The sequence below is a fragment of the Scomber japonicus genome, chromosome 7 (assembly GCF_027409825.1).
Source record: "Scomber japonicus isolate fScoJap1 chromosome 7, fScoJap1.pri, whole genome shotgun sequence".
NCBI lineage: Eukaryota > Metazoa > Chordata > Actinopteri > Scombriformes > Scombridae > Scomber > Scomber japonicus.
In genome coordinates, this window is record NC_070584.1 from 31,238,061 (window position 1) to 31,262,670 (window position 24,610).

The 24,610-nt window shown below is 40.9% G+C and overlaps 1 protein-coding gene across 2 annotated transcripts in view; it reads right to left on the bottom strand.

The window, feature by feature from the left end:
• nos1apa (nitric oxide synthase 1 (neuronal) adaptor protein a) overlaps positions 1-24,610 on the bottom strand; it is a 242,419-nt gene that overhangs the window by 22,017 nt on the left and 195,792 nt on the right. The window contains exons 9-11 of one of the 2 annotated variants that reach the window (XM_053321856.1): positions 22,708-22,873; positions 17,911-18,154; positions 17,497-17,817 (exon numbers count right to left, since the gene is read on the bottom strand). In XM_053321856.1, the coding sequence (XP_053177831.1) occupies positions 17,574-17,817; positions 17,911-18,154; positions 22,708-22,873 (654 nt within the window). In that variant the 3' untranslated portion in view covers positions 17,497-17,573. Of the gene's footprint in view, positions 1-17,496; positions 17,818-17,910; positions 18,155-22,707; positions 22,874-24,610 lie in introns of those variants that run through there. The other variant, XM_053321855.1, reaches the window with a different exon arrangement.

Genomic DNA, 24,610 nt, shown 5'->3' on the forward strand with positions numbered 1-24,610 from the left:
CCATGGAAGGATATTTGGAAAAAAGTTGGAAGCACCATGTTGCCTAAAAACATAATTGGACACCCTTTTTGCTGAAACCATGAAAAACAGCCACAGACCAAACATAAATATACAAAAAGTGTGTGGACAGTTGTGTGTCCGCATATTTATGGCCATACAGTAGTGAGAGAGTTCAGAGAGGGCTTCATAAGGAAGACAAAATGTGCTTTCTCTTTGTGTGTGTTCAACAATATTTGGCAATCTGAGTTCATCCTCGGTGATAAAAAGTGAACAAGGAGACACCTCTACATGTCTCACAACGTCTTGACTATTTTGACTACTTTGACTTTTAATATGACACATCAAACGCTAAAAAAAAGTTTAAATATTACCGACTAAAAAAAAAACAAAAAAAGCGATCAAAGGTGTCTCCTGGCGTTCCCCGCTTCAGTTTCCGCTCGCCTCGGTGGGAGATGTTCTCTTTGAGGTTGATGCTGACTTTCACCTCCGTTTTAAATTCAGCGTGCGTGCCTGTTACATTTGTCAGCTTGCTTTTGTCAGCCAAGTGTGTGAAGAAATACAAAAGGAAGCTGCAGACAAAAAAAAAAAGGGGGAGGGGAGGGGGAGAGAAATGGGGGAAGACAAGACAGACGGGCTGACAGACAGATGCGGCTGCTGCTGAGACGAGGCCTTCAAGCTGCGCTGTGTGATTCAAGATCAGTTTGCTCTTTTAGCCGTTTACATCTGGAGCTCCACATGTTCCAGATTATGTACCAAACCCAAGCCTCTGCTCAGCGTGGCCTCTAGCATTATGGGCACATCAAAGCAGATTGCCACCAAATCCAGATGTCGATGCGCAGCAGAAATCTAGTCAGAACAAGCGAGAGAGGCTTTGCTCAAGTCCCCGCTGCCTCCGAAATGTGCATGCGTATTTGTGCGAATGATGAAGCGAACGCCTCCGAAAAAAGCAAGTCTAATCTGACTGTGCAGTAGCTGCCAAGAGGTTAGAGAAGTGAGTGGAAGGTCGCCAGTTTCCAATCCATGAACCCAGTGGGTACGTGCGGTCGGAGATTGTGATTGTAATGCTGAAGAGGGAAGAAGCAGCCAGTAGTAGAAACGACTACGGCTGCACACAAAACTTAAGAAAAGTACCAAAGTGCTGCAAATAAATGTAATTTACTCTAAATTATTTTGGATTAAACTAAATTAATACTATGACATTCCAAGAGACAATTTATTTAAGATATTACTTCTTTTGTCCAACTGTCTGAAGCTCAACGATATGCAACTTATGATGATATAAAACAGAGAAAAGCAGCAAATTGTCATATTTTGGAAAGCTGCAACCATTAGAAGGGAAGGAAAGGAGGAAAGAAGGAAGGAAAGAAGGGAGGACAAGAGGGATGAAGGAAGGAAGGAGGAAAAGAGGGAGGAAGGAAGGAAGGAGGAAAAGAGGAAGGAAGTGAGAAAAAAGGAAATGAGGAAGGAAGGAAGTAATGAAGGAAGGAAGGAGGAAAAGAGGAAGGAAGTAAGGAGAGGAAAGAAGGAATGAGGAAGGAAGGAAGAAAGGAAGGAAGGAAGGAAGGAAGGAGAGAAGGAAGGAAGGAAGGAGAGAAGGAAGGAAGGAACAGTCAAAAGAGATGGGAGGGAGGACGACAGGAGGGTTAAATAAACATCAGCATTAAACCACGTTGTTGTATTGACCATAAATGACCATAAAATAGTGATTGTGAATGGCTTTTTTAAAATGATGAATCAATAAGAGCCAGAATATGAACAGTATGTAAAGGGTTTAGAGTCTCCAGTCTAAAGAGACAAGTTTGATCCATTCTTAGTGTGAATCTTGTCTTTTTTGGTAGCGTCCTGCTCGGCTCTGATTATTATTAACGCTGAGGTCAGGGGATTAATCGCTGGGCTTTTAAAGTCCTATATCCCCCCCCCCCACCCTGCTCTTCTGGTGAGACATGGTCATTACTTGGGAACGCTGTACTCGATTTGTCGTGTGTGTTTGCGTGTCTGTGTCAGCACTACGTAACATGAAGAAAACAACCTCCGTTAACTCCTCGAAAGGCAGAGAGTGGGCTTAATTAGTTTGTGTATGTGTGTGTGTGTGTGTGTGTGTGTGTGTGTGTGTGTGTGTGTATGTGTGTGTGTGTGTGTGTGTGTGTCATTCTCAGAAACAGGACTGACACACTTTTCTTACTTTTTGTACAATATTTGGTTGGTTTCTACAGCTTGAAAGAACCGGCCCGCCAAGCCGTCCAATCCGGTCCACTTTCCTTCCTCCCCTCCTGTCATCTGTCCTTCTTTCCTTCCTCCCTTTCTTCCTTCCTTCCCTCCTACCTTTCCTTCCTAATCCCTTTTCCTTCCTTCCTCCCTTCCTTTCTTTTGTCTTTCCTTCCTTCCTTCCTTTCTTACTTCTTTCCTTCGTTGTTTCCTTCTCTTCCTTCCTTCCTCCTTCCTTTCCTTGTCTTCTTTTCCTTTCTTGCTTTCCTTCCTTCCTAATCCCTTTTCCTTCTTTCCTTCCTTCCTTTCTTTCCTTCCTATCACTTTTCCCTTCTTTCCTTCGACATTTCAGCTGTATTTTATATACTTTGACTCATATTTTAAGGTAAACTGAAAAGTACAGCACAGCCAGAAACACCTGAACACAACACCCATAACAGTATGTTGAGTTTTTCATGCATACACATTAGATATTTTTCACTTTTTGATGGACTTTATTTGGTTTCTACAGCCTGTTCCTTTCATTTCAGCTGTATTTTATATACCTTGACTAATATTTTCAGGTAACCTTGGCTAAACTGAGAAGTACAGCACAGCCAGAAACACTTGAACACAACACCCATAACAGTATATTGAGCTATTTTTCACTTTTTGTATGGAGTTTATTTAGTTTCTACAGCCTGTTCCTTTCATTTCAGCTGTATTTTATATATTTAGAATCTCACTGACTAATATTTTCAGGTAACCTTGGCACAACTGAGAAGTACAGCACAGCCAGAAACACTTGAACACAACACCCATAACAGTATGTTGAGCTATTTTTCACTTTTTGTATAGAAATCTCACACTGACTACTAATTTCAAGTAACCTTGGGTAAAGTAAGTAGAAGAAAAGTAGACGACAAAAGCCTGTGAGCACCTGAACATAACACCCATACAGTACACTGAGTTTTCGAACCTCTCTTTCCAAAATCAAGGACATCGATCTGTTGTTATAAAAACAACAACCTCCACTCTTCTGGTTTCACACTTTCCACAAAGATCTTGAAACCTGGCTGTAGGGTTTTTTTTTTGCTCCCAATTAGCTTGGAGAGCACGAGTGAGGTCACGCACCACTGTTGGTCAATAACGCTGAGTTTGCAGTTTAGTGGCAAGCAGGTCCATTAACTTCTGGTCATTTGACAAATGTTGTAATGTTGTAATGGCTGCACTCCAGTACTTTAGATTCAAAATGAAACAACTCACTAAGAGATTAAAGTCATGACTGTCAGCTTTACTTTCATGATGTTTAAAAGGCCTTTTACATTTTGTCCCGAGGGCAAAATGCATTGAATAACTTCCAATAAACTTAAATATGATCACTGTATTTTATTCTTTTCAGTCGCCAATAGGTGGACTGAGCGTTTCTATTTTCAGGGGCGCAGCTTCTCCAGCTATTACGGTAAAAGAGAGACTCGTCTGACAATAAGATGCACACGGAGAAAAGAGTTAATATGTGTTGAGATGTTTGGTTATTATTAAGTTATTAGATGTGAAATTAAGTTAATGGTTTAAATTAAGTTTCTAAAACTAAGCACTTTATTTAAGAAGCACAATCAAAAGCTTTCTGTAATGCACTTTATTTTGAAATGCCATCTTTATTTTATATAAGAAAATAGAATGTATCTTATTCTTTTTTTTTATTCTTATTTTATTATTTATTTGAATCTCAGAAGCTCAACATAAATACTAATAAATTAATTCTACTGTATTTATTCTACTACAATGCTACTTCAAGGTACTTAAAAACAACACGGACATTATGATGTTCTCGACCTTCACTTGAAGAAATTGTCATAAATTCGACCTCAGTGAATATTAATTACACTTTATTTTGAAATGTCATCTTTATTCTTTTTTTAATTCTTATTTTATTAATTGTATTATTTATTTATATGAATCCCAGAAGCTCAACGTAAATACTACTAAATGAATCCTACTGTATTTATTTGACAGTCTACAGTCTTCCCACTAGACACAGATGATGATGTCACTACAATGCTACTTCAAGGTACTTAAAAACAACACGGACATTACGATGTTTTCACAAATTGAACCTCAGTGAACTTTAATTAACCTTCATATTGTCCTCCCGGGTCAAATTGACCCTGTCTGTTTTGACTGTTCCTTCTTTCCTCCCTTCCTCCTCCTCCTTCCTTCCTTCCTTTCTTCCTTCCTCCCTCCCTCCTTCCTTCTTCCCTCCTTTCCTTCCTTGTTCTTCCTTCCTTCCTTCATTCCTCCCTCCCTCCCTCCTTTCCTTCTTTCCTTCCTTCTTCCTCCCTTCCATCCTTCTTCCTTCCTCCCTTCCATGCTTCCTTCCTCCCTCCCTTCTCTCCTTCCTTCTTCCTTGACTCGAGGACACAGGAGGGTTAAATACCCCTGCTCTAAAATCAACCTGCAGATGCTTTTTACTTTCCTGCTATCATACTTGTACCGCAGGAAGCATCACTTTTGCCTCCAGTAGTAAAACACATGATTTAAAAATCAGGCAACACAAGAGCTTTGTCTCATTTTTGCCTTTTAAAACTTCTGGGTTGCTTTGATTTCATGTATAAGGATCACTGTCCTGCTGCACTACACTGTCTAAAAATTGGGGCTCTGTGTATAAAAGAGGCGACAAGTCCTGAAGTGTTAACCATTACAGACATATAAAACCTTCAAACACTAAAATAGCTGTCAGCACAAACTCTTTGCCCTTTCAAATGTACCGAGCACAGAGCCAAAATAATGAGGAATGTGTCACTCCCCTGCTTCTTCCAGACCGAACAGAGCTCCACAGTAAGGTTGGTGTGTGTTACGGCTCTAGGTCTGAGCTGTGGATTGGTAGTATCTACGTGTGTGTTTAAGTGTGTCCCTGAAGGTGACAGACTGAGCTTGTAAAGAAGTGTATCGATCCACGCTGCTCCCCGGCTGTCCCAGTAGTTAACCCCAGTTTCAAGCAACACATGCCGGTGACGGGGAAATCGATACAAGTCACCAAACCCTGCTCTGCTTGGTCGGATTGGTTGGCAACGTGGCCTTCAGAAGGCAACGCCAGGCCTCAACAGATGATTAATTAATGCTGAGAGGAGGGAGGAAGGTAGAGAAGGGAAAGGAGGAAACTGCAGGGAGGGTGAAAGAGAGTAACTGAGACAAAGGTAAAGATTTAAGATCAATGTAGCAACCAGGCGGGGAGTTCTGGTCCTCTGAAATGAGGCCAACGTGGAAGTAACTTAGAACTGCATTCTAGCAAAAGGCCACCAGGGGGCGACCGTCTCTATACAAGTCAATGGAGAATTCAGCAACTTCTCACTTGATTTCTAACCTCAGTAAACGTTTTCAAAATGTGTTTATGGTCTCAATCGCTAGTTTAAAGCCTTCTTCAATGCAGTATGATGTTCATTTGGGACATTTTGGCCTCCCTGATTTTATATGTGACGATAAAGCAGGGTATGCATTAGGGCGTGGCTACGTCCTGATTGACAGGTTGATTGACCAATGTCCTCGAGATCCAGCCCTCGCAACCTATCGCAACCTCCCCGCTCAGCCCATGGCTCCGCCTCATGCCCATAGAAGTAGAATCCATGTTTTTATTTTTCCCAGCATGCACCTGAAATTTTCAAGATGGCGCTGCCCAGATTCGAAACTATTGGCTTCCGAGCAGCAGTCCACAAACCAATGGGTGACGGATGTTACGTCCATTTCTTTTATACAGTCTATGGTTTAAACTCAGCAAGCTGAACATTAACACTTCAGCAGTTTAAAAGCATAGTGTCAGAGCACATACCACTGAGTTCAATTTAATTATTCATCACACAATCTGAAGATCAATTATAAGACAAATCATACAGGTTTCACTCGACAGGTGCCTCAAGTAGGGACACTTACATCATTTGTTAAAAAAATGATGCTGTCTGGAGAGGCTCTAATTTGTTGATGGGAGCCAATTTAAGGCTTCAGTGCACACACACCAAGGCGTTGAGTTGTCTGAAGTCATTTAACATGCATCAAATGCTTCTTATACCCTCATACAAGTGCTTCAGATACAGTCGACAGAATGCACTGATCTGGGGAGCGAATGTGATAAATCTGCTGCTTTAAGTAGAAAGTCGACATCAATACGTTTTTTGTTTGGATTTTTTCTGGGGGCACTTTTTTTGGCTCTATTACTGCACATATCAACATTAAGAGAGGTGATAGTGAGAGAGAGATGCAACAAAAGCTGTTCAGCTGGTTCAAACCGGTCTCTTAAACCCTGAGCAACGAGGGGGTTTGTTTTTGATTTCTCTCAATAAATAGGAGACATATTATTTAAGCTTGTTGTAAGTGTACTGTCTGGTTGCACAGACAGTACAAAATAAATGAATAAATGAATGGATGGATGGATGGATGAATGAATGAATGAATTAATAAATAAATTAAATGGTGACACAGGTAATTGGGTTGTTTTTTGTGAGGAAATCAGACAAACAGGACATATAATTACTGTAAATTCTTGCTGAAACTTCTACAATGATTAGGTGAGTTTTAAGGCCCCATATTACCAAAAATTAACATTGTAAAAAATATTGATAATTTCTTTTTTTTGTTTTTTATATTTTGTCTTTATTCAATAGTTAAAACCTGTTAGGAATATAAACTGTGGTCATTACAGTTATATAGGATGTATATTTACCACCAGGCAAACAGGAAGCCAATATACTGAAACTTTTAATGGAAATGCAGGCAGACTCTTAATCCGTGTCCTTGCTAAGAAAAAACTGTGGTATCAGGAGCTTTGTAAACTAGAGGCTTAACAGTTACATTATACATTACATAAACTGTGTTCAGGTCTTAGTGTCTGGTGCTGTAGTAGCTCATTTCATTTTGCAGAATGGATAAACAACTTTCGGAAACCTGCTTCTGCTTTTCCGCAAAGAGACAGAAAGATTGATGAACCCAAAATGAGTAAAACCCATTAAGTTTCCAAGGTTACGGTGGCCATCTTGCTTGCTTGCTATTGCAAATATGTCTACTTAAGTGTCTGCCATGGATGCTGAAAGCCCATTACGGTGTCGGCCAATTGCAGCAGCTGTTAGCTGACACCAGAATATGGTGGACGACCACGACTGACCTCTTACATTCACACACTGAGACAACACAATACACACACTCACACACACACACACACACACACACACATATAGACTTTCTCCTTCTTTTTGCCAGATTTCGACTCAATCCCCACAAATTCATTAGCGACTGAATCAATAACTAGTTAAGGAATGTGAGAGTGAGTTCAAACTTTCAAACTTTACTAGACCTGCCACAAAAATATACACACAAACAACTAAGAGGAAAAAGAAAAAAAGAAACCAATCTCTCCTCTACGCCTTGCATTTGATTCATGACAAACCCCCGGAGCGGACAGATGATATTAGTCAACATTTTTCAGAAAAGCTGCCTACTCCCTTCACACGGGGATTACTGACCTCCAGCATCTCTGTCAAGGTAAAAGGCTGAGGGCTGTACTTTTTTTTCTTTTTTTTCCTCCTCCCGCAACCACACAAGCACACAACATGAATCACTAATAGATAAATCAGCAACAAGAGACTGGAGCTAGAATTACAGTACGTCTGGTATTTTGAAGTGGTCCTAAGGAGAGCCGGGGGTCAAGAGATGACGGGTAGAAAAAGGTTAAGGCCGAGCACATGTGAGAGAAATATATAAAGATAGAGAACTATTTATCCCAGAGGCAAGGAAAGAGAGACAGAGCAGGTTGTTAGGAGCAGAAAAACATGAGGAATAAAGGTCGGAAACAGTTTGTGCCTGTGTGCTTACTTTTAGTATTTCTATATATTTATGATAACGTCTTTACTGAAATGTTTTGGCTTCATTAATCTTGGCTACGAGAAGATGACAAGTTTCTTCTACTGGAAATGTGTTGGAGGTCAAATTCTGGTATTAAGGACTCCTGCATGTTAGTCATTAACCTCAACCTGGTGGCTTTTGTTGTTTGGGAAGACCTCAGTTTGCAGTGATGACTGAGATAATTATTAAATAAAATGTCTTTCAGTCAGGTTAAGAATTGACGCCAAACGATCTTTCCTCCATCTTGCCCCACACATCAATCTTGTAATGTCAATTGTGGTTTAGTCAAATTTAAAGGGGTTAAAATAAATGTCTGAATAACTTGCACACATTCTTTTTTTGTGGACTCAGCATAAAAATTCTGCTTTAAGAGAATATATTAGAGGATTATGGTAAAAATGTCTAAGTGGTGTAACCATAAAAACTTTGTACCAAATAATTGAACGTTGCTTAAAAACAGTAAATAGTCAATAAAACACCATATCAACTAGTTTGGCATGATCATACATTATAACTTTTATATTAAATAAAGCTAATGGAATACTATTGTTCTAAATATTACATTTAATCTGGGTAACCATGGAGATCAGGAACCATTTATATTTCTATTTATTTAAGTAATTATTAGTATAAGTCCACTTAAATACACTGTAGGTGGATACAATATTGAATATATATCATTATTTTGTGGTTACACCATTTGACATTTTCAGGAGCATTCAGTGTAAATGTAATTTCAAATGACATAAAACCAACAAAAACACAAAAAGTACATTTTAACAAACCTAATGCTGCTTTTAAGACTATTTTTTAACATATTTTTGAATTACTCATCTTGCCAACCCTTATTTGTTACTGACCTACACACCTTTAAATCGGTCATTTCTGACGGTAACAGTTACGGAGAAAACAACCCTGTTGCAACACTCTGCCCTCTGTGTGCAAGGAAAGCAACAGAAACACAAAGATTTACACCGTGACCAATGAAAATTCTGGTAGGTGTCCATTAATTTCTTGCAAGGGGACAGTAAAACTGTCTCATACCGTATATAAATATAAGACAGGTGGTACAAACAGTTAAAAAATGTAATAAATATCTTTTTTTCCCTCCGAAACATTTCAGACGTATTTCCTGCAGTGTGTTGAGATGTGTGTGGCTGGAAGACTTCTTTATGAGCTCCAACTATCATCTAAATCACGAAGACGAATGAGTGTTGTAACATTTGGCCACTTGTCTTTGTCAGAAACCGTAAAAAACTTTCTCTGCTCTACTTTGGTCCACATGATCACTTCTGTGGGTCAAGGTCAGAAGAAGAAGAAGCGAGGGGTAGAAATAACTATAATTACATTAATTTAATGATATCGTCGTCACATTCTCATTCTCCGAGTGCCTTCTCTCTCCACACTCATCCAGGTCTCCGAGCCTGCAGGTAACCTCTTTCCACACCGGCCAAAAAAAATGTGATCGAGCCCCGATACCAAAGTAATTTCTTTCATGACAGTGTAATACATTCTGTGATTAAATGCAATTATTGAATCATAAGCTGGGGGGTCACCTTTGTGAATTATTCCAACATCAGTGTGGAGATGTGTTCAGCTGGCCATTTATTGCACCAAGTCTGAATAGATTTTTTTGACTGATTTTTAAGGGCTCTTTCATTACATTTTATATCAGCGCATCACACTTTGACCTGAATTGCATCAGCTTCTGAAACCCAATTTGATAGTTATTAATATTTTGAAAAGTTTTGAGCTCCTTTTCTTATCTTCTGTATTGATGTTTGGGCTATCCATCACACATGTCATTTGAAAGTTTTTGTGCTGATTTCAAAATAATAGAAGAAAGACAGAAAAAAGCTATGATAGGAAAAAAGAGAGGAGGTAAAAGGGGGGAGAATATGCGTGTATTGTAACAGACATCCTTCATTTAGTTATTTCCTGTTGTCTGGGTCAAACGAGGACGTCAGGGAAACTGACGTCCACGCAATTACGTCACTGTATAATAATGTAGCCAGCGCGCACCTTTGAAGCACTTCCATGATTCACCAGTGAGAGGCAGCAACATGGCGCAAGGCATCTAGCCTGCCGGAAACGAAGAAGAAGAAGAAGAAGAAGAAGAAGAAGAAGAAGAAGAAGACGGCAGCTCTGGCAAAAACATGATTAAAATAGTACTTTTAATCAACAATCTTTAACCCTCTGTAAATGCCATGCTAGCCAGCTAATGAACGTTAACCCTGCTAGCCAGCTAATAAACGTTAGCCCCGCTAGCCAGCTAATAAATGTTAGCCCCGCTAATCGGCTAATAAACGTTAGCCCTGCCCCCAGTCCACTGACGTAATCGGTTCTTGCTTTAGACCAGCAAAGAGTTGGTGCTTGCTCTGGCTACCGTTCTGAGGCTCGGGACTGGAGCTTTGGCGGTTGAAAAGCAAAGAACCGGTGCTTAGTCAGGCTCTGGCTCCGAACCAGCACCAGCACCAGCTCCAGCTCGGTGGTAAATGTAGGGTCTGGTACATTTTAAGTATTTCCGATGTACTTATGGGATATGTGGTACACAGCATTATTTTCAATTATTGTGCCTGAGTAGACTTCATGTACCAGACTGTGTAGGCGTGTGCAGACTGGGTTTGTTTGACACCTTATTCACTGTTCAGTTGGTTTTGTTGCATTTGTTAAAACAACCAAGCAGCCACAGTATATAAAACAACACATGTGCAGGGCTTTCACTTAAAAATAAAGGACCTCAAAAATATGGAAAATGTAATAACTATCACAATTTGAGGTCTAAATTAACAAGTAAAAATTTCCAGTTAAAGCTTGGGTTAGGGGTCTTTGCTTAATAACCAAGACCCAGCCGGACCCACATTATTTTCAGTCTAAATGGGTCAGGCTAGTGTCCTAATCTGCTGCCACATGTCTCCCCCATCTGTGTGTCATTATGTTTGATTATCAAGTGGATCTGAGTAGACTTGCTATTAACTGTCATCACATGAAGCGTCATTATCACTGCAGGAGGAAATTCAGTTTTTTAAAGAGAAAGAAGAAGAAGGAGAGTGTGAACTTTTAAAAAGGACATGTATTTCTGTTCCTTTTTTGACTCATGGCTGCTCCTTAATTGGTGGATCATCATGTTTCTGTCTGTGTTTTGCCTGTTTGTGTCTGTTTGAGTTCACCACTTTAAGGATTGAGTCAATTATCCTCAGGTCTATTTCAAACTAATGTCTGGCTGCTCTCGGGTCTCTTTCAAATTGGGTCTGTTGTTGTGAGAGAAACGGTGGGTTCGAGCAGGTTCGGAGTCAATTTGAGTCCACTTGTGTAGACCTCTACCTGCAACTAAGATTGGATCGATGGCCCCTTGTTTGTGTTGAAACTGTTTTAAAAACTGCTGGCATGGACACACTTTACCGAGTAACACTAAAACAAACACACACTGACCATTTCATCTATTTGACTGATGCAGTTTCTCAAATATAAATATGATTATTTGATTTTCACAAGTACAACCGTGAGCATCTCCTTTCATTTGTCACGGCCTAAGAGCCGAGTCATGACGAATTAGGGGCTCGTCCGTTCCGGTTTTTCATGAGTAATAAAATAATTCACTCTAGAGCATAGTGCTTATTTCAATGTGTGGCTGTCTTCTTGTTTCATTTTCCTCCTTGCAGGCAGGCAAGAAAGATAAACTTGTGAATGGAATTGCTTCATAGATGACGTTTGGTTGACAGGAGGTGTTTCTATCTTTAAGGTTTAGTACAGAGGTGTCAAACTCATTTTCATTCAAGGGCCACATACAGACCAATTAGATCTCATGTGGGCCGGATTATTAAAAAGAAGGAAGGAAGGAAGGAAGGAAAGACAGATGGAAGGAAGGAAGAGAAGGAAGTAAAGAGACAGAAGGAAGGAAAGAAGGAAGGACAGAAGGAGGAAAGGGAGGAAGGACAGGTGGAAGGAAGGAAGGAAGGAAGGAAGGAAGGAAGAAAAGAGACAAAAGGAAGGACAGAAGGAGGAAAGGGAGGAAGGACAGGTGGAAGGAAGGAAGGAAGGGAGGAAGGACGGAAAGAAGGAAGGACAGAAGGAGGAAAGGGAGGAAGGACAGGTGGAAGGAAGGAAGGAAGGAAGGAAGAAAAGAGACAAAAGGAAGGAGGGAAGAAAGGTAGGAAGGACAGACAGAAGGAAGGAAAGAAGGAAGGACAGAAGGAGGAAAGGGAGGAAGGACAAGTGGAAGGAAGGAAGGAAGGAAGGAAGGAAGGAAGGACAGAAGGAGGAAAGGGAGGAAGGACAGGTGGAAGGAAGGAAGGAAGGGAGGAAGGACGGAAAGAAGGAAGGACAGAAGGAGGAAAGGGAGGAAGGACAGGTGGAAGGAAGGAAGGAAGGAAGGAAGAAAAGAGACAAAAGGAAGGAGGGAAGAAAGGTAGGAAGGACAGACAGAAGGAAGGAAGGAAGGAAGGACAGAAGGAGGAAAGGGAGGAAGGACAGGTGGAAGGAAGGAAGGGAGGAAGGACGGAAAGAAGGAAGGACAGAAGGAAGAAAGGGAGGAAGGACAGGTGGAAGGAAGGAAGGAAGGGAGGAAGGACAGAAGGAAGAAAGGGAGGAAGGACAAGTGGAAGGAAGGAAGGAAGGAAGAAAGGAAGGAAGGACAGAAGGAAGGAAGGGAGGAAGGACAAGTGGAAGGAAGGAAGGAAGGAAGGAAGAAAGGAAGAAAAGGAGGAAGGACAGACAGACGGAATGTTTGACACCCCTGGTTTAGTAGTTGTTGAGTGTGAAAGTACAGGCTTTGATTTGTCTTTAAGCATTTTAGTGGGACTACACGATTGTTTTAAGCTGTCTTATATTTGTATAATACACACACACACACACACACACACACACACACACACACACACACACACACACACACACACACACACACAGACACACACACAGTTTTCATGTTAGTTCACATAACTTGGCTCACATTTCCAGACTAACTTCAGAGAAATAACATCTCAGTTTGAATCTGTTATCCTTTCAAACAAACACCTTCTGAAGCCAGTGCTTAACTGGGCGTTAGTTTACTGGACTCTCCCTAGATTGGTTTGATCCTATCAGACTAAAGCTCTTTGCAAAAGATAGAAAACACAATGAAAATTGGCTTGAATTTCCTCTAAATCTCTCCAGCATCTATCTTTGCCAAATATCAGACTCTCGGACTGTGTGCATTGATTGGACTGTTGTGCTGTTCCAATAAACTGAGGCTCCAAATACATGGAAAGAAAACTCTGTGGCTTTTCCTGGTGAAACAAAAAATGAATACTTTAATAGTGAATGTGCCCGGAGGCCGTACACAGAGCTGGGTTTTAACAAACGAAACCACTTCTGGCTGTCATCTGCGAAGCCACTGTTCTGGCAAGAGAGAGGGAAGAGTTTTTTTTTTTTTGTTTTTTTTGTTTACGAGATGAATAAAAAGAAACAAACAGTGTTCCTCGAGGTCCAACTAATCCTGGCTTTACATAAATTAAAAAGCGAGGAAATGTGCGGACAAGTGAGAAGAGTGCAAACATGCTCTGACTACCAAGTCAACAGAAAATTGTGAAGGGGGACAAAAAAAGAGGGCTGCCTGCAGAAGTCAATGACAGAACAATTCATCAGTTCATTTTCGTGGAATGACGTAGAAAACAAGGTTTGCACATACACGTATTTTGTCTAAAAATAGTCTTTTGATTAAATATGAGCTCTCCGAAAGTTCCTCTGCCGATTCGACTCAAGAGTCACTCTGTACTCCCAACTTGTGGTGTCACAGGTATCAGTCACTCCAGCGAGGACAAGAGCTCATCAGTCTGTCTCGTCCCAAAACTCTATCAGTTTGTTCCTGTCGGCTCGACTGACAGTAACACGACCGCTCCTGACAGATTGAAAGCTCGCCCCTGAACTAACCAAACTAAAAAAGGAGATACTGTATATGTACATCGTTTCAAACAAGAGTAGTTTGCTAGCTCGTGATTTGATTTCACGTCGTGTCCTCCTGACATCTCTATCATGAAGACGAGGGCTCACGCTAACTGACTGACATTTTGGAAAGTTCGGTCCGTTGAGAAAGGAAAAAAAAAAAAAAAAAAGGCTCCCTGATTGTGTTACAGAGCTCACCCGAATCCTGTTTGAAATTCAGCAACTGTGAGCTTAGAGGAGATTTCAAAGAGTGTGTAAGCAGAGGCTGTGTGATATATGGATAACAGGTCTGAGCGTGTAATCGAGAAGAAGAGAGGCAAAAAAGGAGTAAAGGAGGAAACAAGAGCAACAGATTTGAAGGGATAAGAGTATATGCACGGATAGACACATAGATTACTGATTAGAGTCAAAACATTTGTCTCGACTTGTTTTAGGAGTGTGAACGAAAGACGGTATTTTAAGGTGATACTAATATTTTCTTTTTAACTGGTTATGAAACAGTCTCAATATAATACTGATGCCTCTTCACCAGGGATGTCAAACATGTGGTCCGTGGGCCAGATCCGGCCCGCCAAGGGGTCCAATCCGGCCCACTTATCCTTATTACTCCCTTCCTTCTATCTTTCCTTCCGTCCTTTCTGTCTTCTTTTTCTTCCTTCCTTCTTTCCTTCCACCTGTCCTTCCTTCCTTCCTACTTTCATGTCTTCTTTTCTTCCTTCCTTCCTTCTTTCCTGTCTTCTTTCCCTTCCTACCTTCTTTCCTTCCACCTGTCCTTCCTTTCTTCTTTCATGTCTTATTTTTCTTCCTTCCTTCCTTCCCTTCCTGTCTTCTTTCCCTTCCTACCTTCTTTCCTTCCACCTGTCCTTCCTTCCTTCTTTCATGTCTTATTTTTCTTTCTTCCTTCCTTCCTTCCCTTCCTACCTTCTTTCCTTCCACCTGTCCTTCCTTCCTTCCTTCCTTCCTTCCTTCCTTCCTTCTTTCATGTCTTATTTTTCTTCCTTCCTTCCTTCCTTCCTTCCCTTCCTACCTTCTTTCCTTCCACCTGTCCATCCTTCCTTCCTTCTTTCATGTCTTATTTTTCTTCCTTCCTTCCCTTCCTACCTTCCTTCCTTCCTTCCATCTTTTTAATGATCCGGCCCACATGAGATTAAATTGGGCTGTATGTGGCCCTTGATTGAAAACACGATCTGCATAAGCAAACAAGACCATTAGCGAGAAGACTGGCTATTTCTATGAAGTTATTCTAGTGCAAAGTCATTATAAGACGAGGGGAGGATGTTTCTCTTTGTTTGATGACGCTAAAAGTAAAGCTAGACTTGTGTTTGGCTTCTCGACTCATTTTTAAAAAAGACCATGAAGTGAGCAAGAGAGAGAGAGAGAGAGAGAGAGAGGAGCAGTGAATGAAGAGAGGGAGCTGCAGTAAGGAGAACAAAGCAGTGAATAAGAGAAATAAAATGCTATTTTCTGATTGTTTCTGATCACCCATACTTCCACATCACTAGAACTGGGCGATATACTCTATAGATAAAATCAAATATCACTATATTTTTGACCAAATAGCTCAATATCAATATCACAGCAATATTCTAGGGATCACTATTGGTGTTTTCTCAAAATATTCATTAGTAATTTGGATATAATGTGGATAAAAGCAAATGATGGAACAGCTAGAACAGTCTAAAAAGTTCACACAATTACATCATTTTAAAACCAGGAAAAGACAACACTACTGCTTTATCACGATATTACGATATCCAAATTCTAAGACGATATAGTGTCATATCGCTGTATCGGTACTAATAACCCTCCAGCATTGCCAGATGTGGTGGTGAATACAGTCTTTCACATAACGTAGGTGTATGAACGGTAAAGTTTACTTTGTTTTACCATTGTCACGTTACAATTATTAATCTTACATAATTGTTACTCGCTCCCTCTCCCTTCCTCCTCTCTTTTCCTCTTACCTGCAGGTGATCCTCATGAGCTGATTAGTAGGTGAACCTGCAAGCACCGGATCTCTCTCTCTCTCTCTCTCTCTCTCTCTCTCTCTCTCTCTCTCTCTCTCTATCTCTCTCTCTCTCTCTCTCTCTCTCTCTCTCTCTCTCTCTCTCTCTCTCTCTCTCTCTCTCTCTCTCTCTCTCTCTCTCTCTCTCTCTCTCTCTCTCTCTCTCTCTCTCTCTCTCTCCCTTTTGCCCTTTTGTTGCTTTTTGGTTTTATGGAGGACTTGGTAGTTCAGTTTTCGCGAGCTTGTTTCTGGCTCTTGTTTCGTTCAGGTTTTTGCATTTTTCCTTTAATTTAGAGGAGAGAAGTACTGGGTCCTATGGCCCGCTGCTGGACTGACCCATGGGCTTCCTCTTTTTTTTCTTTCTTTTTGGCCAGGCCTCCTGACTCAGAGTTTTATTTTATTTATTTTGTATTGTTTTCCAATAAATCAAATTGGCAAATGTGAGTTCAGGTGTCTTATATGTCGATCATCAGTTAAACAGTTTTTAAGTTTTGGTGGCCGTAAAAGTGATGAAAATGAAAAACAGTAGTAAAAATAAATAGCATCTTTCTTTCACTTTCTTCCAAAACAAACACGTTAGACAGATCAAGATCTTAACGACACGAGACAGTGATGTCCACGAAAAGAGCAGTCTTCATTTCAGGAAAACACTACCGCTTTTGTCCACAGAGGGCGCCAAAACTAACACAAAAAGAAAGTTTGCTCAGACTTAAAGTAAATACTAATTTTGCTGTATTTACATGAATTTGGCTGCATGTGTTTATCGGCAGAAAAGTAATAATAATTATGATCATCTTCTGTAGTATTAAAATAAATATGAGGAGTATAAAACTCATGTTTGCCTCTCCTCTCTCTTTACACTCACAGTCCTTCTGATTCAAGGTGGATGTTTGTTGAGATATACATGTAACTTAATTGAAGCCGTGATTACAATTAATAAACAGTAAATCATTTTAAATATAATAAATATTTGTTGTTTGGATGAATATTAAATTACAAGGGGGCATCAAGGCACTCCAGTCGGTGAGCAAAGAAGAAATTGTGAGCCATCTTTGATTCAACATGGTTTGTATTGATTTTTTACAGAAATCATCCCTCGTTAATCGGTTTAACTTTGTTTTTCTTTTGTCGTAATTTATACCCACTTGATATTGATATTTTTCCACCTGAATAATCACTAAGAAAACTTTTTATTTTATCTTTAATCCAAGACTATGATCACTTCAGTCTGTACACACCTGCAGAGTGACGATTCCTATATATCTGATACTTTGTGCCGGTAAGAAAAAGTTGCTGAATTGATTCCTTTCAAAATAAAAGTTAAATTTAAAGATGTCCGTCACACTGTGTCAGAGGTGGACGACACTGACTGACTGTTTGTACCTGGTATACTAACAAACTAATATAGTGATGTAAGCCTTGTACATATAACTGTGCACGTTTGACAGAGGTTAGTGTGCTACATGTTATTCCTACGGAGTGGTCTGAAGTGAAGGGACAGGTAAAGGCTAAACCGTGTTTTAATCTCGACAGTAGGGGGTTCTTCAGTGGGAGCAGGTTAGTGGTTAGTGTGTTACACCGCGATTTCATCTCCCAGACAGTCGGGAGTTCCCTGTTTGTTGAGAACATTTAGCAGCCTCAGCGTTTCCTCGTCTGTCCCCCAACCAAAGATTTCCATATCCTCGTCCTCCTCCTCATCCTCCTCATCCTCTCCCTCGTCATCGCTGTCGTCTGTGTTCGACTCGTACTCTGAGGCGATGCCTGACTCGCGAAACCTGGCAAAGTCCAAGCAGCTCAGAGATTTCACATCGTGGGCCAAAAACGGTGTCGTCGTGCTATCGGACACTTCTTGAATTTTGCTCTCTGGGCTATTGGGCTTGAGCGGAGGAGGAGGCGAGGGGAGTCGAGGCGGCGGAGGCCCCGGGGGTCCAGGGAGGAAACGGAAACACTCCAGTTTGAGAAGACACTGGTCCCTACCTAGCGGGCTTCCCAGAGTCCCGTTGGAAGATGAGAAGACGTTGCTGGTCCCGTCGCTGGCGCCAAGCTGGGGCAGGTTCAGGGTGGACACCTCAGGTTTAGGCGTGGTGGGGTCACAGATCACCGAGGGAACCGTGGAGCGGAAAGTGATCTCCAACAAACTGTCCTGGGATCCCACTGGAGAAAAAAAAGAGGTAAAAAGGTTTAAAAGATGGAAAGTAAAGGAGAGAGACAATGGAAAAAAGCGAGTTCTATTTTCTAACTTTTATTTATTTGCTTCCTCCTCTACTGCTTCACAACGTCACGGTACCTTGATTTAAATTCCTCCGCTATCATCCCAGCTGTTGGACTGAGAGGAAGAGTAATGTATGTTATATGTGATATAGGTATCTGTGAATTGTGGGGGAGCAGATTACTGCTCCTTGAGAAATTCTCACCAAATCAATCACTCAGTTAGCAATAAATCAATGCATTTTTGTATTGGGTGAGCAAAAAGAAAAAAAAAAACATATTTCAAAGCATTTCATCATCATCAGGGCTGCTCAGTGAAGCACGTTTTGCTTCCTTCTTTATGGGCACCGAGTACAGACCTGGAGCTCAAATACTGAGAGAAAGATACATTAAAGGAATACTTCATCTTTTCTGTATCAAATACTCAGAGAAGAAATGTGGCTCTGAAAAGTTTGGAGCTTGATCCTTCATGAAGGACATCAGCAGCAGCAGCAGCAGCAGTATTTGTCTTGCATTCACATCAGTTACATTAAATTTGAATAAAAAGCACTCCTCCTTCACCACAGTCAACTTCTCTGCTATTGATCGCTTTGTTTCATAGGTTTGAAAAACTCCAAAACTTTCGCAAAGTATATTCATCAATTTATTGGTGAAGTTGGGAACATTTGGATCAATAGCGAGGAGTGTTTAAATGGTCCGATAGAGTGAGAGCTAAAAACTTTTCAGAGCCAACAGGAGGTGAGTAGGCATGGGCTGGATACCGGAAGAATGTCCCTACGTGGCAGCGTGAGGAGGCAACACATCCAATATGATAGTGAGCAAGTCTCCAAAAAATGTTGAGATTCAGTTTTAAGCTCCTGCCTGCATTTATTTATATTTATCTTAGAAGTGTTTTTACTAGGGCTGTCAGCGTTAACGCGTTAATCGCGATTAGATTAATGCAATCCATAACACGTTATTTTTTTTTATCGCTTTTTAATTTTGCAAGCCTTTTTGTCCCTTCTACTCCCCCGTAGACGGCTCCTCTAGCTGTAGCGCTATGCTTTGAAGTGGCCTCCTGCAGTAAACCTACCGCGCTGATGGAAAGTAAGAGAGCTACTGGACTTTTGAACGGCTTGTTTAACTTTAAAACACTTCCAGACGCTTCAGTTGACAAGTCAAAAGTAAAATGCAACCTGTGTCAAACGGAGTTTAACTACCACCGGAGTACGTGGAGTTTGAGTTAGCACCTCCACGCTAAACACCCAGGTGCAGCCAAGCCAGCCTCAGCTCCACCAAAGTACCATTTTGGAGTGTGGGAGTCGCAGCAGAGCCGTGATTGATTCCCAGTTAAGACACTCTGGTAAGAAATGCTTTACATTATGGGCTTAAAACTGCCTTGAAATGTAAAATAACAGGAATTCTGCGATTAATCTCGATTAAAAAAATTAATCGTTTGACAGCCCTAGTTTTTACTTTTTTTAAAATCATTTATGTTCTGATCTTGAGCCACAGGTTAAGTCATTTTGTGTTGTTTTTTTCACAAAAAATAATTCATTTATGTTGTGACTTTAGCTGCAGGTTTAGCCTCAGTTAAAGGACTGCACTTACTTTTTTTAAAAATATTTTTTATTTAGAAAGAATTCAGTTATTTTTTATTTTTTATTTTAAATACATATTTACTCATGTTCGATCATGTTCTATATATGTTTAAAAATAAAAGACCGTTCAATGGTCTGTATTTAAATTTTGGTTTTAAATACAGACATTTCAAAATATCACATTTTATAGCCGTAATCATAATACCGTGAAACCGTGATATTTTTAACTAAGGTTATCATATCGTCAGAATCTCATACCGGCCCATGCCTAGAGGCGAGTATGTGATGCTCAAAAGAAGAAGTAGAAAAACTAAATCAGTGAAGTATTCTTTAAAAGCTTTTCTACTGATTGTGCATTGAACTGGACTGAGAGCTTCTGCATGGAGTTCAAACTTCTTTTCATCTATAAAAGGCGGACAATAATGTTTCATGCTGTGAAAAAGGCTGTGAAATAAAGCTTTCTCATGAGGGACACTTTGACTTGTGATAGCAGGAAAAGGAGAGGTGTAACTGATAACATTAGTGATGGCTTTGCAAGAAATGTTGGATGCAGCAGATATTAATGTTATCAGTTTCAATGTCTCTTGAGAAAGGTTTTATTGTTGGAAATATTTTAAAAGAGGGTAGCCATTTTTTATTTCAGATTCATTTGAGATGTACTTTGAATTCAAGAGAAGTATTCCCGACCTTGAGCAGAACGAGGTGCATATTAAAATTAAAATGTCCAACGTTTCCGAGGCGGCAATCAGACAGTATTTCTTCCCCGCTGAATTTCTGAAAATGTCGGCTGATAAGATAAAAGATTGTTTCCCGCAGGGTGACAATTGGAGGGCCGGCCGGACCGCGATAGAGCCGAGAAGATTGCTCGTCTGAATGGTGATGAACAAGGCTTAAAAATAAACGAGGCTGCGAGAGTAGAGAGAGAGAGACAGAGAAGCGGAGGACGCAGGAGGGGGGTGGTAGACGAGAGAACGGAGACGGAGCATGTGTGTGTGTGGAGCGTGATAAACAGAGAGACGGCGTTAAGTCACACTGGTACTCAGACGCTTTAATGTAGGGATTTCCATTTAGAGGCCCGTCTAGGTCTGCAGTGCTGAATGTCTCTCAGCTCCTCGTACGGATGTGTGTGTAACTGCTTCTGTCATTTCCATCTTTCACTCCTCATCTCATCTAATTGTCATTTTTTAACCCTCCTGTTGTGCTCAGGTCAAGGAAGGAAGGAAGGAAGGAAGGAGGAAAAGAGGAAGGAAGTAAGGAGAGGAAAGAAGGAATGAGGAAGGAAGGAAGGAAGGAGGGAAAAGAGGAAGGAAGTAAGGAGAGGAAAGAAGGAAGGAAGGAAGGAAGGAGGGAAAGAGGAAGGAAGTTAGGAGAGGAAAGAAGGAATGAGGAAGGAAGGAAGGAAGGAAGGAAGGAGGATAAGAGGAAGGAAGTAAGGAGAGGAAAGATGGAACGAGGAAGGAAGGAAGGAGGAAAAGAGGAAGGAAGTAAGGAGAGGAAAGAAGGAATGAGGAAGGAAGTAAGGAGAGGAAAGAAGGAATGAGGAAGGAAGGAGGAAAAGAGGAAGGAAGTAAGGAGAGGAAAGAAGGAATGAGGAAGGAAGGAAGGAAGGAGGGAAAAGAGGAAGGAAGTAAGGAGACAAGGAAGGAAGTGAGGAACAGTCAAAAGAGATGGGGTCAATTTGACCTGGGAGCACAACAGGAGGGTTAAATTGTATTTTTTTTTTACCCCAGGCACCCTGTGGGATAACCCCGTACAGACAAATCAATCAAAGCTGCTTCAAAATTGTTTCCTAAAGAGGTTTTCTCAGGGATTCTGCGTTTATTGAACATCTGTTATCGGTTAAACTAAGGACAGGTTTAATATGTTATGTCTCTCTAACACTGTACAACTCTGTGTATTATTCTTTTATTTTTCTATCCATGCATTTTTTCTTTTTATAATCACTTTTGTTCTATGCCATTTTCTTTAATCACTTTGATTTGAGGCATAAACATCAGTGGACCTTGAGAGTTGGTCTTATGTAACAAGTACATTGTGTTTTATGGAGTGTGTGATTAAACAAACAGGAAAGCCTTTTATAGTATCACACACTGTAATTCATTGTTGTTTGTTACATTGTTAGTATGATATCTACAGTACAAAAGCTTTTTACTAATAATTATCCCATGGGACAAGAAGGAAAGTTTTCTTTTTCATGTGAATCCAGAAGTTTTGAGCAACTTTTTTGTTACTGTAAGCACTAAATTTATCACATAAAAAGGATCTGATACATGCATCCCATTATTGTTTATCAGGGAGTTTATTTAATTCAGATCTTGGCCACAGTTTCAATAGCTGAAATTACATTTTTAGATTGTTTATAGCCTCTTTGAAGATGTATGTGCCCTCTGTGTGCCTCTATTTCTCTGCATTATGCTAAGATTGTACAAATATATTTATATACTGTATATATATGGTACAAAAGAAATACAAAAGGAAAATACAATTTCAAGTGAAGGATTCAACTTTTGATAGTTTGAATAAATGTTTCTGAAAAAACTTGTTTGTTTACTTCCACAATCAGATTGCCACTGAAAAAGTTAATAGAAGAGATGAACAGGTTGAGGAGAGGCTGTTATTCTGTAGGTCACAAACTTCACATTAAAAAGTCTTCCACGGCTGGCGCGCAGGTGGTCGAGTGGTTAGAGCGCATGCCATATACGCAGCCGACCCCGGTTCGAATCCCGATCGGAGGTCCTTTGCTGCATGTCACACCCCCCCTCTCACTCCCATGTTTCCTGTCGGTCTACTGTTAAATAAAGGCGTCTATGCCAACAAAATCTTTTAAAAAAAAAAAGTCTTCCACGGCTTTGTGTTCTGCCAAAAGTGTCCCATAAATGTGTGAGTGTGAGAAGCATTCATTCATTCACAGCCACTCACTTGAGTTTGGTCCAGACATCCTGGTCTCCAGCTCCTGGATCTGTTTAACCAGCAGGGAGATGTGCTGCAGCAGGTCTTTGTTCTGCAGGAGCAGCTGGTGGACTCGAGCCTGGGCCTCCAGCCGAGCCGTGGCCTCCGCACTCAGCTGGTCCTTCAACAAGTGAACCTACACAGGAAAAAGGGAGGAGGGTCAAGAGATAGATGGAGAGATGGAGAGAGGGAGAGAAACAGATGCTCAGTTTCAGAGACTACTACACTTTAGGTGTGTCTAAATATACTCAAATTGACCTTCCTCTTTTCCTTTCCTTTCCTTTCCTTCCTTCTTTCCTCCCTTGCTCTTTTCCTTCCTCCTTCCTTCTTTCCTCCCTTCCTCTTCTCCTTCCTCCTTCCTTCTTTCCTCCCTTCCTCTTCTCCTTCCCTCCTTCCTTCTTTCCTCCCTTCCTCTTCTCCTTCCCTCCTTCCTTCTTTCCTCCCTTCCTCTTCTCCTTCCTCTTCTCCTTCCTCCTTCCTTCTTTCCTCCCTTCCTCTTCTCCTTCCTTCTTTCCTCCCTTCTTCCTCACTCCTTTCCTTCCTTCCTCCCTCCTTTCTTTCTTTCTCCCTCCCTTCCTCCTTCCCTCCCTTGCTCTTTTCCTTCGTCCTTCCCTCCTTCCTTCTCTCCTCCGTTACTCTTTTCCTTCCTCCTTCCTTCTTTCCTCCCTTCCTCTTCTCCTTCCTTCTTTCCTCCCTTCCTTCCTTCTTCCTCACTCCTTTCCTTCCTTCCTCGCTCCTTTCCTGCCTTCCTCCCTCCTTCTTTCCTCCCTTGCTCTTTTCCTTCGTCCTTCCCTCCTTCCTTCTCTCCTCCGTTACTCTTTTCCTTCCTCCTTCATTCTTTCCCCCCTTTCCTTTCTTCCTCCCTCCTTTCCTTCCTTCTTCCTCCTTTCCTTCCTTCCTTCCTTCCTTCTTCCTCCCTCCTGTCCTTCCTTCTTCCTCCCTCCTTTCCTTCCTTCCTTCCTTCCTTCGAGGAGGGTTAAACACTTTTCCTACATGATAAACCTTCGGAAATATCGTATACAGTGAGCAGGACATTCATATTTCTTATGTGTCATCATTTGGAGCCAACACTAACTAAGCTGTACTTCTGTTGCACATCTTTTTATATTTGTGGAGCTTTGCAGGTCAGGATATCGAGCAAAAAGTAGTTCAAGTGCTTGTGATGGTACATTATTAATTGAAGTATTGGACACTACATCAGAGTTTCCTTCAGAGTCTTTTACAGGAGATGGACTGCTTCGCCTCAAATGGACTGCCTCCCCTAATTAAAAATCACTACATTCATTTTAGTATAATCGTGTTTTTATTGAGCTGTTTGGTTCATATACAGATAACAATGAATCAGTCGTTGCTCCGTTTAACAATTTAAAAAGCCGGCAGATGTGTTTCTCAAGTATCCACCTGACCTTCAGTTTCATAAGTGAGCAGATCAGAAGGAAGAGTAATAACAAAATAAACTGAGAGGGAAATAATGAGGAAAATGCAAGAGTCTGTCAAACTACCACACATTTTCACTCATCCACATTCTTTCATGTTTGCAGGATATTGCATTACAAAGGTGCAAAATGTAGATTGTGTTATAACCTCAAGCTCCAAAGTAAATAATGAGGGATGTTTCAGTTTTAAACAGGAAGTTACAGGAAGTTACAGGAAGTCACACAGATATTTTTTAAGCCTCCTGTTGTCCTCGAGTCAAGGAAGGAAGGGAGGAAGAAGGAAAGGAAGGAAAGAAGGAAGGAAGGAAAGGAAGGAGGAAGGAAAGGAGGAAGAAGGAAAGGAAGGAAGGAAGGAAGGAAGGAAGGAAAGAAGGGATGAAGGAAGGGAGGAAGAAGGAAAGGAAGGAAGGAAGGAAGGAAGGAAAAGGAGGAGGAAG